Source organism: Grammomys surdaster, unplaced genomic scaffold, assembly GCF_004785775.1.
Source record: "Grammomys surdaster isolate TR1022 unplaced genomic scaffold, NIH_TR_1.0 810, whole genome shotgun sequence".
In the NCBI taxonomy this organism is placed as follows: Eukaryota; Metazoa; Chordata; class Mammalia; order Rodentia; family Muridae; genus Grammomys; species Grammomys surdaster.
The window spans coordinates 933,395-948,506 of NW_021605229.1; the positions used below are offsets into that span (position 1 = coordinate 933,395).

The 15,112-nt window shown below is 42.8% G+C and overlaps 1 protein-coding gene across 3 annotated transcripts in view; it reads left to right on the top strand.

Annotated features, from left to right (window-relative positions):
• Fgfr1op (FGFR1 oncogene partner) overlaps nucleotides 1-14,832 on the top strand; it is a 30,236-nt gene extending 15,404 nt beyond the window's left edge. For 2 of the 3 annotated variants that reach the window (XM_028782627.1, XM_028782628.1), the window contains 6 exons: nucleotides 885-1,111; nucleotides 2,970-3,082; nucleotides 4,617-4,685; nucleotides 9,552-9,591; nucleotides 10,269-10,365; nucleotides 12,890-14,832. In XM_028782627.1, coding sequence (XP_028638460.1) covers nucleotides 885-1,111; nucleotides 2,970-3,082; nucleotides 4,617-4,685; nucleotides 9,552-9,591; nucleotides 10,269-10,365; nucleotides 12,890-12,964 — 621 coding nt within the window. In that variant the 3' untranslated portion in view covers nucleotides 12,965-14,832. The remainder of the gene's footprint in view (nucleotides 1-884; nucleotides 1,112-2,969; nucleotides 3,083-4,616; nucleotides 4,686-9,551; nucleotides 9,592-10,268; nucleotides 10,366-12,889) is intronic. The other variant, XM_028782629.1, reaches the window with a different exon arrangement.
• The last annotated feature ends 280 nt before the right edge of the window (nucleotides 14,833-15,112 follow it).

The window sequence follows — 15,112 nt, forward strand, 5'->3', positions numbered from 1 at the left end:
ACGTGTAGAGACAGCACGTGTAGAGACAGCACGTGTAGAGACAGCACTTGTACAGATAGCACATGTATAGATAGCACATGTATAGCCTAAAGACTGATGCAGGCACAGCATTCACAGCATTTGGAACTGTCCATGAGTATTAGCCACTGCTGTTACTACTGGCATTATTTGTTGTAGTTATTATTAATATAGCTTAATTTAGTGTTTTGGGACTAAAAGAGGTATAGACTAAAACCATGCTGTGGTTCTCAGGGTAGACCAAACACTGTAATAGTTCATGCTGACCTGACTGCATCAGTAGGGCAGGAATACAATACAAAAAGGATTTATGTGCTTGCTTGTGTACATTTTATGGGGCGCGGCTCAGTAGATAGCCCAGCAAGCCTGAGTTAAGGTAATTCCTGTAGTCCGGGTCTGCTTGTTGTCAATGTGAGCATTCACATTTTATTTGGTGTTGGGTAGAATACTGCTCTCTTGATGAATAGTGCAGCTTGGTTTATTTTGTGACATAGTCTTCTTAACTTTAATGTTCTTTCCTGGTTGTAAGATGAACGTGTGTTAAGATATTTTGTGCAACAGTAACACTCATACAGGATGAAAAAGGGAAGCTGTCATGATTGAGAGTTGTTAAGCAAGATAGACATAGTAAAGACTTGTTCATTTAGAAAGGAAGGGAAGAAATAATGTAACCATCTTTCTTTAACATTTTGTCATGTCAGGAAGCCTCGGGATGAAGTAGGAAACCACAGGGTTACAGTGCAGATTCTGTTGTTAAAGGCCAGACACACACTGCATACATACAATGCACATGCCCATGTGTTGACTCTTGTTGAAACTGTCTTAGAAGCTTTATAACCAAGAGGAGTTCTCGTCCCTCTTTTCAGAAGACCAGCAGTGAGACCAGTCAGAGTGAGCCAAGTGTCTCCTTGTCAGAGTCCAGGAGTAAAAGCAGCCTGCACTCACTGGCCCATGAAACAAGAGGTGCATCTTTCTTAAGCAGCAGCACTGTGGATGCCAAGGACAGAGGTGCTGTGTGTCCCGATGAAGATGACGTGGAAGGAGACTCTTTCTTTGACGATCCCATTCCTAAGCCAGAAAAAACCTATGGTTGGTAAGTAGACTTTTCTTCAGATTATCTGACTCGGGATTTAAAAACAAAATTTCTAAATGCTTTCACTTTATATTTTAAGACCAGTAATATGCTGATAACTTCATAATTAGTAAACTCATAAATCTGATGTTGTGTCAGCAAAGCCTAGTATGTCTTAAAATAATTCAAGGAATACTGAAGACACCAGGTACGAGCCATTTTCACCAGGTGAGCCTACATCAGGACCCTACCATGTGGCAGGAGCTGTTTTGGGTTTCAGTTTGTTTCAGGATGCAGCAGTGAGTTCTGACTCCTGCCTCAGAATTCACCCTCAGAGACAGTCAGGTAGTCAGCAAGACTCTTCTGTGCAGATGCTGCAGAGTGGGCAGCACTGTAGTGCAGGAGGCCTTGTCCATTTCAGTAGCTGACCAGAGAAGGCTGTAGTTGTGGCCCTCTTGGATTACACCTGAGCCAACAGCTCAAAGAGTGAGCAAGCCCAGCTTTGCACCACTCCCAAGAGTGGAGCTGGCAAATATGAAGGGTCTGATCAGCTTCTCAGAACATCAGGAAGGACAGTGTGGTCACAGAGGAGAGGGTTGTGTGAGTTGGATGCAGAGATAGAGGTGAATCACAAGAATATGACTTCTTCTGCCTAAGATTGGAAGCACTGAAGTCTTGACCCAGCCCACACAGATCCTCGCTGCTAAGCCAAGTCCACGCAGGGTTTCCATATAGCAGACTTGTCGGGATTCTTCAGGAGCAAAATGATGGAGCAATGGAAAATAGGTGGTTTAGGGATGCTTTAAGGTTAATCACAGAAGGATTTGCAGATGAGTGCAAGAGAACCAGGTGATAACCAGGGAGGCTCTCGAGGGTCTATGTTTGAATACTCAGAAAGTTAAAAACCCTAAACAGAGATGGAAAAAAAATGGGAAAAGCTGGGTCAGATGGCACAGACGGGTGGCAGCCTGAGATTCCCGAGTATGACATGTTAGGAGCTAGATGCTGGGTGGAGTGTAAAGTGGAGAGAGCGAGGGAGTCAAGAAGCCAGTGGAAAGGGGAGCACACTCGAGGTCAGGGAGGTAAGCAGGTAGCCTCAGGGAGACTGAGGAACCGTGGCAGGAAGGACAGGAGGCAACAGCTGCAGTGACATCTGAAAGTCACCCACTGGGATTAGCCATATGGAAGTTAGAGGTAACTTTGGCTGACAGTTTTGTTGATGAGTCCTAGTGAGCTATAAAGGGGACAGAGGATAGAGGTGTGGGGACGTAGACGGAATGTGGGTCCAGGTGTGTTCATGTGGGTTTGGGTGCACACACCAGTGTAAGGAAATGACGCCGAGGGCTTAGTATAAGGGAACACAGAATTCCTGGATTGCTGTGTGGTCTGGGCTCCAGGGAGGAGTTGTTAGCAGGATGAAGAGGGCGTGCAGTGTGGGCCTGGACGGCAGTGTCTGGGGAGTTAGGAGTGAGCTGAGGGGAAAGTGTGGACTAACACCCTCAAGGTCACAGGCTCTGTCCTTCCCGACAGTGTGTGCATTTGAGAGGTAGAGTTTGGTGGCTCCTGGACTGTCTTGTTTCTGGAAGTGGAGGAGGGCTTCTGCAGTGCAGAAGTGCAGACTTTAGAGAGATAGCAGACAGCTGTGAATTCAGGGAGCTGGAACTTCACTGACAAACTTAGTGCACAGGTCATTGATCTGCAACCACAGCTTGCTCTACAGTCTTCGTGCTCTGCAGGTTTGCTTTATGATTTGTGACCTGTAAATTCTTCCATTGTACACATATAAAACTTCTTTAAATTGCTTTTTTTGTTTACAGAATAAAAGACTATAGTGACAAGGTCTGAAATTGTCATTTACCTGTCCATTGCTTCCTGTTAGGAGAAGTGAGCCTAGGAAGCAAGTGGGAGGTCTGGCCTCACTGTCTGACAAACCTCACTTGCGGAGTGGCCTCAGCTCCCTGGCAGGAGCCCCTTCACTAACAGATCCTGAGAGTAAGTACTTGACTACTCTAGGTTTCGTTTTTCTCCAGATAACTGTGGTGTCCACTGCTATACTATGTTAAAGTACCATGACCAAAAAGAAGCTGAGGAAGAAGGCATTATTTCAGCTGACAATTGTAGTTCCTCATGAAGAGAAATGAGGACAGGAACTGAAGCAGAGGCCATGGAGGAACACTGCTTACTGCTTTGCTCCCCATGACTTACTCGGCTTCCTTTTTGATAGAACCTGGCTAGGCCCACCTGCCCAGGGGCAGCGCTGACTGCTCAGTGAGCCTGGGCCTTGCTATACCATTAATCAAGATGATGACCCGCAGGCTTACCTTACAGGTCAGTCTGATGGAACCTGTTCCTTAGCTGATTAGTCTTCCTAGATGACTAGCTTATGCCAGGTTGACAGAAAACAAAAAACTAGCCAATCACATGTGATACAATTACTATGGATTGTTTTTTACAAAATCCTAATTTTAATCAGTTGGACAATATTTTTGTTATTTTCATTTCTTAATGTAGTCAGTAGTCATCATTTTGTATTCTCATTTGCTATGCTATTAAAATAGTTTTTAGCAAGCTTTCTTTTTAACTGGTTTAGACTATTGATAGGTGTCTCTGTGTCTGTGTGTATTTCAGCTTACAGCTTGACTTAAACTTTTTAAATTTTTACAGATGTGATACACATTCAATACTCCAAAATTTAGTCTTGATTTTTCTCTGTGTGCAATATGCATGCCCTTCAGTGTTTTATCAACATGCTAGTCAGCCACATGATCACTAGGGAAGGCAAATAATGCTCTACAGAGTACTGCTTACTAGACTAGGTATTACTAGGTATTTAGTAGGTTAGGTATCGCCAGTGGAATTTTGATTTGTAATATTGGCAACTTAGGATGAGTGTTAGAGGCTGTTCCATACCAAGAATGTATCATGGACCTTTAAAATAACTTAATTTTTAAAAGAAATTTTGGCATGGAGTGATTATTACAGGACTCCCCCTGCCATCAGGAGCTTGCATCTGAAGTGGGCTGTACTCTGGGTGCAGTGAGTGTGAGATCCAGAGGAGAGATTGCTAGCACCATGTAGGATAGCCAGCCCACTATGCCATCTTTATCATCCCATCCCTGCCCCGGGACAACACTGCCAAGTCTTTAAACAGCATGTGTGGACTTCACCCCATCACAGTCAGTTCAGTATTTAGTCAGCAGGGTAACTGAAGCAAAGCCATTTGGACTTCACAGTATTGGGTTTCATGTATGTTTTTATTTTGATGATTGTGTTCTAATAAAGAATAGTAAAATCTGATTTCTCTCCACACATGAATCCTTTTCCTTTTACCAATGAGAAATGCACAGGGATGGATAGGGCCTGATTCCAGCCTCTGCTGATTATAGTTTATGATTTCTTTTCTAGGTTTTTCTGTATTCTTAGGGTTATAGATGTCCCCCTCCTCCCCTAAAAAAGAGAAGTTGATGTGGCTTAGAGAATGTTGTTCTGAGTTCCTTTCATGCAAGTATTTTTTTCCTGTCCACAGGTAAAAGGGGAAACACAGTCCTGAAGGATCTAAAATTGGTTGGTGAGAAAATTGGATCACTTGGGCTAGGTAACTTGATTTTAGTTTTAATATGATTGTTGAGATCATCTTCCAGATTAAAATCTCCATAGCCTTCCTGCTGCTGTTCGGCATTCACTGAGGAACTGTCATGTGTCGAGTTGAGCCCTGCCCTGGGGGATGACTGTAGCAACAAGCTGGACAGACCTTTGGTTTATGGTATTCAGACTATAGTTGAGGAATGCCCCTGGCCTGGGCTTTCAGGGAGGACTTCCAGAAGACACTGATCTAGTCAGAGCTGTATAACAGAAGGATTTGGTTAAGACTGGGTTAAGTTGATTCAGGGACACGGTTGTCTCTGGATTCTGTGAGTACAAGATCCAGACCACAGGGAGTCAGTCTAGTGTAAGGTTCATACTTGTGAAAGGACAACTGTGGGCTGCTGTATTATTTGGAGCAGGTGTAAGTAAACAGATTGCTATGGCAGTTAGAGGGCCATTGTGCACAGAACTGAGTTGTGGGCACTGCAGACTGGTGTAATACAGGGAACTTAAGAGACCCTTACCCTCTTGCTGCCCTGCAGAAATGGTATAGCCGGGGCATTTAGCCATCTCCTGTCCTCTGCAGACTGGTGTGATACTAAGTTGCTCTATTGTGAGGGCACTGGACTCTAGGGGGTTTAGAGCACTGCTTCTCAGGTAGGCTGGGGAGAAAGTACCGTGTACTCTGTGCAGTTTGTGAACTTGGGGTATGTCGTGGGCCAGTGCAGAGTATCTCTCCTGTTTCTGAACAACCACTCTGAATAGTGTAGAACACCCAGGTGAAAGATGGAGAGGTTTATGTGAAGATTCCAGCTATGGCCCCGACTTAGGGCAAACTGTGCCTTTGTTTCTCCTCTGTTAAGTGGGACCAATACTATGTACCTCAGTTTGAAGACTACACAGGATGTCACCATGTCCTCATGCACAACAGTACAGAGCCTGGCTCAGGGCCTCAAATGCTGCTTTCCTTTGTGTGTCAGTTGTTCCGTTTGCAGAGTAAATTTCTTTGAGCTGCCTCATTCTTGTTCCTCACAGTGGCCTGGAGGCCTGCTAGGTAAATGCTGAGTGGCTGCCAGTGCTTCTCTTCCTGGTCCACTGCCTGGGTGAGCCTGCTCTACCCCTATACCCCCATTATGTGTGATCACGCCTGCAGGGGCGCTCTTTATCCTAGCACCTCAGTGCATTTTTGTCCCCTTCTTTGATGATGACACCTCAGGTGCTGCTGTCCCTCATTCTGATGTGCTTCACCTGGTGCCAAGCCTCTGCTGGGCTCCCCCTAGTCATCATTGTTGTTGTTTTATCAAAGTATGGGTTCCCTGCTCTGCTGAAGTCAGCTCTCACTGGACTATTGGAGTGAATAAAATGGCAGGTCACACGGTTTCATTTCCCCCTCTGCTGGTATTTGAGTACACCTTGAGTTGAGATTGGGTGTTGTACAGGCAGCATAGTAGGGCTTCATCAGATCCTGTAGAAAGAAGTAGTCTGGTTTAGTGGCTGCAGCACTGCCCTGTGACCTCAGTTTCTGCTGTAAATGTGCATGACAAGCTTGTGTGTATAGTGAGGAATGTAGAGCTGTGGTACCAGGTTCACACAGGTAATGTCGGTGCGGTGCAGCTCTCCCCTAGGAAGAAACTGCTTTTGTTGTTATTCAGAGAAACGGACTCTCTTTTCTTCTACAGACAGTGTAAGCTTTTAGAGTCTTGACTGAATCACTTGGAACCTTCAGGATTTCCTGTGTTCTCCTTGGACATGATTTAAATATCACTTCATAGGAATTGGATTTCATAGGAATGACTTTAAAATAAAGCTTTTCAACACAATCTATTTTACTTTAACAAATTAAAAGTAGGCAGATGAGCTGGTCTTGTGGCACACAACTTTGATGTGAACATTTGGGAGACAGATCTCTAAATTTGAGGCCAGCCAGGCTACATATTGAGACTGAGTTGGGTCGATGACCCTTCTAGAGATTAAAGTCCAGCACAGTGACTGCAGTTGGGGCAGTATAGTAAATACCTGAAGTTTTCTAAGACAGGCAAGCTTGTTTCTACCACAAAATTAAAGCAGAAATACATCAACAGATGTTACTGTTCTAATTTTACATTGTCCATGTTAAGACATGCCATACATTACATAAGTATGCATGCTTTACAGTAAAGGTAGAAAGGAACAAAACTTTACAAATGATGTGTTTCTAAACAGACACTTTCTTGTTTACAGCAAGAGTAGTAAACCATAACATGTAGAGTAGCAAGTCAGGCTTGGCAAGCCCTGTGAAATCATCTCTAGCAAATATTTTGTTGTGTTCATTATTTTGGTTTTGTTTTAATACTTATTTATGGGCTTGGAAGATGGCCCAGTGCTTAAAAGCACTGTCTGCTCTTTCAGAGGACCTGCCTGGGTTCAACTCCCAGCATTTATGTGGCAGCTCACAACTGTCTCTATATCATAACTAATTCCAGAGGATCTGATACCCTCCAAGGGCAGCAGCCAAACGACCTGGCACGTCTGCAAGCAAAACACCCATACACATAAAATAAAGATTAAGTTTTAAAAGTTACACAAAATGTTTATTTAGAAATCTAAAAGCCACTCTTTCTTAGCTTATTGGCTGATATTGGTCAGACACAAGAATGAATGCAAAGAAAACAAGTGGTGGACCAGGTGACAGACCAGGACAAAGGCTGAGATAGAGCTCATATAGACAGAAGGAAGAAAGTCAGTCACTGGCTGTGGGCAGCGTGGACCAGCCTCTCATTTAAATATGTGCTCCAACTCATAACTTCCAGAAACACGTAATAACTAGGAAGGCAGAGAGCTCGTGTGTGGTAGTACACTAGTCAGTAAATATCTTGAGTTTGAATGAACTACAAATGCCAGGAGGCAGAGAATTCATTTGGCTTATCATGTATCCAAACTGCAGCCCAGCTGTCCTGCTATCCTGACTTGGTTTCCTCTATTGTATTGTCTTAATTCTTGGAGACACAGGACTTGGGTCTTAGAGGCTCCAGTACATTATCAGCTGCCACTGTTGTTTGTCTGGTGACACTTGTAGACCAGCCAAGGCTGGGGTTTGTTATCAGAACATTTTCCCCTCCTCTCTTCCCATGAGGACCAGACACTGCCTGCTTTTTCTCATTCTCTTGCAGCCCCTTAACTTTTGTGGCTGGATAGAGACAGCCTCCTTATTCCAGATAAGAGCAACCCAGAAATTTGTCCCCGCCTGTTACTTCTCCTCAGGAGCTCCTCACCCCATGCCATGCCTCTCTCACCTGTCATCTCCAGCTTTGCCATCTACCCGGCTTTTCGCTACCTTTAACCTTCATTCTTGCCTCTCCTACACACGGTTCTTCTTGTGAGAAAAGACATCAGGTCACACTTCTATTCTGCCAGCCCATCTTGTTCCACAGTGGTTGTTTCAAACATGGTCTTCATTGTGTCAGGCTTTGTTTCCCTTCAGGAGAACATGTTCTCCTGAAACTTGTCCCTCTCTGCCTTAGATTTCAGCTTAAGCTGCCTCAGAGTTCTTTCACCCACCATGCTACCTTTGCTTTGTTGTACAGTGGAGAGCCTCTCTCTGTGTTAACTGCTGTGCTGTGGGAGACCTCTAAGAGTCACTCCAGAGTGTGATAGATGAATAGTCAACTGCCGTCAGAGAGTATTCTGCCCCCTCTAGGTCTCGAATCCTCCTCAGGTCTGGCCCCATGTTTTGGTGGACCCAGGACAGTATAGGCATCAGCTCTGAGCAGTTCACTCTCCAGCCAGGAATTTCTGCCCTGCAGCCTCCTCTGGTCCCTCAGGTTCTTCCTGTGTACTTCCCAGCAGCCATTCTTTCCCATTAGGAGTGGTTGTCTTGTTTCTCTAGCATCTTTCCTTGACTGCTCTAAAAGGCATTGGAATCACAGCTAATGTGCAGTCAGTTGTCACTGAGAGCTATAGGTTAGCTCCTCAGATTCTTGTGTATGTGAGGAAGCTTAAGGTCCTTCGTTAGTAGCAGCTCCTCCTTGTGTGGTGACTGCATTTGGAACCTCTTGTGCACCAAACTCTATGAATTCAAAACTTTGTGGTTCAGGCCTGGTTGTGCTTGGACACAACCATGAAAGAGCACCAAGTGCCCTTTTGGGTGATAGGTTCGAATGCACGCACTGTTGCCTCTTCACGCTCTCTTGATTGTTTTTAAATTTTTTGCTGAACTGTTGAGTTGAAGGTCATGGCAGGTGGAAACGGGGCAACTAGAGAAGTTGATTGTACCTTGCTGCTATGCCACTTTTTCTGTTTTTGTGTTGATGAGTCTAGAACCCAGATCCATGAACGTTGGGCAAATGTCCTGCCATTGAGCTACACCCTAAGTAAGCTGTGTTCATTAGGTCACAGGGTAGCACCATGGTGAGCTGCCATATGATTAAGCCACCTTTCTGAACCTAGAACACAGACAGGGTCTTCACTAGTCAGCATATGATGCCGTCACTTGAACTGCTTTTATTATCTGCCCTCATTTTATGTGGTAAAAATACTATTCCTGGGGCTGGAGAGATGGCTCAGTGGTTAAGAGGAAGTGTTGCTCTTGGCAGAGGACCAGGTTCATTTCCCAGCACTCACATGGTAGCTCACCACCACTATAACTCTGTTCCAGGGACTCCAATACTCTCTTCTCCTTGGGCACTAGACCTGGCACACATTCATACTATACATGTAGGCAAAATATTCATGCATATAAAATAAATCTAAAAAACATTTAAATACTATTTTGGCACTTATGTTTTCATAAACTAATATTCAATAATATATTGCGGTTTTTTTCAAGAAATATGCTTATTTAAAATAAATATTTTAAATAATATATTTAACATTATCCTTTTTTAAAACTGATTGCCAGGGACTGGAGAAGATGAGGACTATGTTGATGATTTTAATAGGTAAGAAACACCTTGAGGTAAATATGTAAATTTTCTGAACACAGATATGGCAAAATTACATTGGGTTTACTTCATGTTTAATTCTCTTTTTCATGTTGATTGAAAGTACAGAAAGATAGTTAATACAAAATAGTATTGTGGGGTGACTTCATCTTATAATACAATACAGATGAGTATGTATGCTGTGTTGGGGGGGATTGGAAGAATAAAGAAGTGGCTGAAATGTTGTTGGCCAAGTCGCTAGCTTATCCTGAGGCACATTTTTGTCTTGGGGGGTGGGAACTGTCTGTATCTGACTTAACATTTTGTATGAGGTAACTTTCTTGTATGAATTGCCTACTAATAGGAAAATAATATTTGTTATAAATAACAAAATTCAAATTCTATGTCTGGGTATTTTGACAGTTTTCTTTTGATTAGAGATGTCTATTTATTACAGTAATTTATTGTACTGTGTTTTAGAAATAGGAGTAGCATGTGACAAGTGGCATTTGAGAAATGCAGGCTCTCCATGTGGTTGCCACTGTTGCCCTTGTCAGCTTTCTTAGATGACACATAGGAAGTTGATGTGTAATGTTGCTTTTGTATGTTACTTAGAAGATTAAGAATCTCTGGAAATTTGGGCCATTGGTAGTTGTTTTTAGAGTTCTTTGTCATTTTCCACCTCTTCTAATTAGTGCTAGCCATCGCTCAGAAAAAAGTGAGCTAAGTATTGGTGAAGAAATTGAAGAAGATCTTTCCATGGGAGTGGAGGACGTGAACACCAGTGATAAAGTAAGGTGCCAGAGTCTGGGGGCGGGCGGCGGGGGGTGGGGGGCGGGGGGATGTCCAGTGTCCACCTGATGACTTGTATGAGGCCTAGTAAATGTATATGACTAGTAAAAAATGGTTGAAAATCACAAAAAGTTCATGACACGTATTCCAAGTCTGAAGCAAACCTTTAAGGATCGGTGACATTCAGCTGTCCATTAGCTGGTACTTGTGCTCTGACAGGCCTCTGGGCTTGCTTCTGGTTAAGAGTGGCCACAAGGGATCAGGACTAGAGTCAGATGTTGCCTCTCTTAAGGTCACAGGTGAGGTTCTGATCCAGGGGGTGAGGGGTGGTCTTCTGGTCATCTCAGGCTACCCAAGGCAGGACAGCAAAAGGAAACAGCCTTGGTTTGAGGTTAAAGACAGGAATCCATTGTTAGGATCCACACTGGAGTTTTTTACCCAGCAGAGATGAGCTGCAGCATCTCTGTTCACAGCTTGGGTGGGTCTGCCTTCTCATGTCATGGAATAATTAGAAGATGCCTCAGGCCTTCAAAGAAAGGTGGGTATAGGCTGAGTTCTGATTATCACATGAGAAGAAGGCCTTCAAGAAAGGTGATATTTTAAAAGGAGTAAGCAAAATTTGGGTTTATGTTATTTTTTTGTATTGGGTTTCTCTGTTGTCCGGTTTGAATTTTTTGAGATAGGGTCCTGATCTAAGTCCCACTGTCCTTGAGCTCACTATGTAGCGAAGACAGGCCTCAACCCTAAACCAAGTTTCTTGCCTCCACCTTTCAGATGCTAGTTGTCTTCAATAAGCATGAGTCTTACATCTCAGTTTCTTTTTGTTGGTGTGGTTTAGTTTTTCCATTGTTCTTGATTGTTTTTTTAGTTTCTTGTTTGTTCGTTTGTTTGGGAGGTGTTGTGTTTAGATTCAGTCTCCGACTGTTCTGGAACTCACAGAGATCCGCCTGCCTTTTACCTTCTAAGTGCTGCCACTGTGCCCAGCTTTACCAGTATCTTTTATACAGTGAAAATGTTAACACTTAAACGACAGCAGGTGAGGGACTGTCTGTGATCACTACCCCAGGATATAAGCAAACAGATGGTTCTTCTCTTACCCTTATGCCAGTTATCATCCATAAGAGTTCAAAAACAGTTTGAGGTCTTACCAAAGACTATACTGAGCATTATTATTTTTGTTTAGCATTTGTAATGGAATTCATGTTAGAGGTCAGCTACTAACTCATCTTCTTGGTAATATCACAGATTTCAAAACAGAAATAAGCAGGCTAGCTCAGCAATAGAGCACTTATATACCAAGCATGAGACTTGGGTTTGATCCCCAGCAGCAGCTAGCATTAACTGAGATGGGGAAGCAAGAGGAAGAAAAACAACTACTGTTTTTCAGATTTTCACAGCACTCAACACTTTGACCACCCTGACTTAACATCGTGCAGGAGAACCTAGCCAAAGCAGTCAGGCAAGAGAGAGAATAAGCATCTAATAGGGAAGGAAGAAATCAAATTGACATTATTTGCAGCAAGCTTGATCAAAATACATATAAAATACAAAGGAGTCTACCTTAAAGCTATTAGAACTGATTAGCAGACTGAGCATAGTACAGAATCACACAAAAGTCAGCAGCGTCGCTGTGCACCGGCAGCACAGTGTAAAAGAGAAGCAAAAACGCAGCCCCATTGGCTGTGTCTTTCCTTGCTTTAACTGAGACCTAAAACCCCAGCAGGCTGACATCTCCTGTAGATTATGACATCACTTTTATCCATAGCTTCCCCTACTTGTGTCTCTAGTCTAAGATTAGCATTAACATAGTATTCAGTTGTTTTGCAAATAAAATGGATTGCCTTAATGAGTTCATTGTTTAATAACAATGAGTAAAAAAATATAAATCCAAAGGATTTTGGATTTTGCAGTATGTGGGCTTTTTGATTTTCTTTTTAAAAAATATAACAACTTGGCCGGGCAGTGGTGGCGCACACCTTTAATCCCAGCACTTGGGAGGCAGAGGCAGGCGGATTTCTGAGTTCGAGGCCAGCCTGGTCTACAGAGTGAGTTCCAGGACAGCCCAGGCTACACAGAGAAACCCTGCCTCGAAAAACAAACAAACAAACAAACAAACTGTGTGTGTGTGTGTGTGTGTGTGTGTGTGTATGTATATAAAACAACTTTAGTTAAGGTTATGTACAATAATTATACTTTTCTTTGTGACTGATAGTTGTATACCAAGATTGCTACTTGGCCATGAAGAGACTCTATTTTTAATATTTCCTGTATCTGAAGAATAACAAAAGATGCAAAGGACCAGATGAGCGTAGTTAAGAGAGTGTCACGAAGTTTGCAGAGGAGACTTGTTCTCACCCAGTGTCTCTGTTCCCTATAAGCCATCTCTAGTCCAGGGCCGGCCTCTCTAGGCAGGCTACAGAAGATAAATTATAGTTTTATAAATTGTATATTTAAATTCTAACCATATGCAGATTGATTCAGACTTTGCTTATACTGATTTTTCTCTTTCTTTTGAACAACAAAGTTCGATGACCTCACACAAGACCTGACTGTTTCCCAGCTCAGCGATGTCGCTGACTATCTGGAAGATGTCGCATAGACAGGAAAAGGAAGTATTCTGATGAACAGGAGAAACGACTCGTTGGCTCCGTTTTCCTCAGTCACTCTTGCTGGAATGACCGCTCCTGCTGGTGCCTTGCATTTCAAAAAGACTGCAGATATTTTTAAAAGTTAACTTTTCAGTTTAGTAAACAAATACTTCCTATATGAGCCCATGTCTAGGAGATTTAATATTCTTAATTTGGTTTAGCTGCATATCTCCAAGGAAATCATCTGTAGTCAGGCTCATTATAGCAAGGGAACCCTGAAATATCAGTGTTAAAAGAGCAGAAAGAGGACCAGTACAGCCATAGTTTGTGCCAGCGCGTGTCTGTGGCTGCTCCAGGGATCTCTGAGACCTTAGCGTTAGCCATCAAGAGCTCACCCCCTTAATGTGTATCAGGTGGGCTAGCCCAAAAGTTGGCGAACTGACCTGGTAAATCAGTGATGCTAAGGAGTATCAGTACAAGTGAAATTGGATCTGTGAACTTTATTTTGTATTTCCTTCCATTTGGAAGGTTTGTTAGACCATTAAGGTTATATTGAAGTACTCTGTACTATTAGTTTTGCTTGTTTTAAACTAGAAATGGTTAGTACTCTTAATTCATAGACTTGTCAGTAACAGTTACCAGTTAAGGTCACAGATTACTTCATTACAGTCATAATTTATTATTTCTAAAAATGCCTTGAAACTTTCAATACCAAAATGCATCTGAAACCATTAAGCAGTGCTTTCATTTCAGATCTGTAAGTTGATTATATTTAAATCCAAATTGGAGTGAAGTAGTAGTAATGGCCTAAGACCATGTATATTCAGTTTGACAAACTTTGTATACTATATATAATTGCATTGTAGTCCTTTAAAAATAAAGCCAATAATAGAATTTTTGGCAGATTTAATTTACACCATTGTATGTAGTGCTTCAGAGATACAGGCCACTGGCATCTGTAGTGCTAAAGTATTTAAAATGTGCAAATAGAAGCTTGCCCAGTACATGCACAGTCATACCACTAAAAATTGGGAGTCTGTGAAACTTAGATATATTTTATTTCAATTGTTACTACGAAAAGCCACCTTTATTATTAAAAAGAGAAATTGGAAATCATTGATCCCTGTTAAGTGAGTGAGCAGGTGCTGTGGTTTGTATCACTGCCACGTTCCAGACTATAGTTGCCTAAGCACAGTGACATTTATCAGGTCGTAAGTGTAGAGGAAATGAGAGTGTAGTGAAGACTGTAACAGAGTCTGGCTTTTAAAACTTAAGTGAAACTGAGCTATAATAACACCAAGGGGAAGTAGGACAGAAACAGCAGGCGGCCTGGAAGCCCCAACATGGCGCTGCCTACATTTCATGCTTTACTCTCAGGAGCAGCCCTGGATGGAGACGCTGTCTGCTTGTTAGAAACGACACTGCCCTGTGTCATCTCTTCAGTACTGTGGAAAAGCCCTGGAGCTGCTGAGTCTCCGGAGTCTGGTTCAGATGTGTGGTCTAACATTTGGTAGGCACTACAGTTAGTGAACTGACCTGCAAGCATGGCAGGATGTGGCTTTTTATATTTGAGGAAGACTTTCCAACAGTCAAATGTGAAATTTGTCACTTTCTATTATGTTCCAGTGACTGACCTTTTGGTAAGTCTTGAGAGGGTGGAAAGAAAAAGCCAAACTGCAACTCTGTGGTCAGCACTACATGCAGGTATTGGATACTTCAAAAAAAAAAAAAATGTGAAATTCACCAGGGAAGAAGTGGTTTCTACAGTATTCCTTGCTTAGATATTGTTAACCTGTTAAACATTAGTGTGTGAAGTGACAGGTTCTGCATGTAATAAATGCTTCTTTGAAAAGTGAATTAAAATGTTGGCCTGCAGTAATCTGTAGTTTACAGTGTTGTTTTTTTTTTTAAATGCCCTACAGGACTTTGCTTTGTAAAATGCCGTTTCATTTTGCTGAGCAGCCATCTTGCCCCTCGTGTATTACAGCAGCAGTTGTTCACGGTGCAGATGGCGCCTCTGCCTCCCTCGTTCTTCATGCGTCTGTGGCCTCTGTTCACTGTCCTAGAACTGCCTCCTGCAGGCCCCGCAGCTTCTGCACCCCACAGCTCCTCAGGTTGTTTGTATTCATCTTTCCTTGTCTGGCATGGCTTCCTTGAAG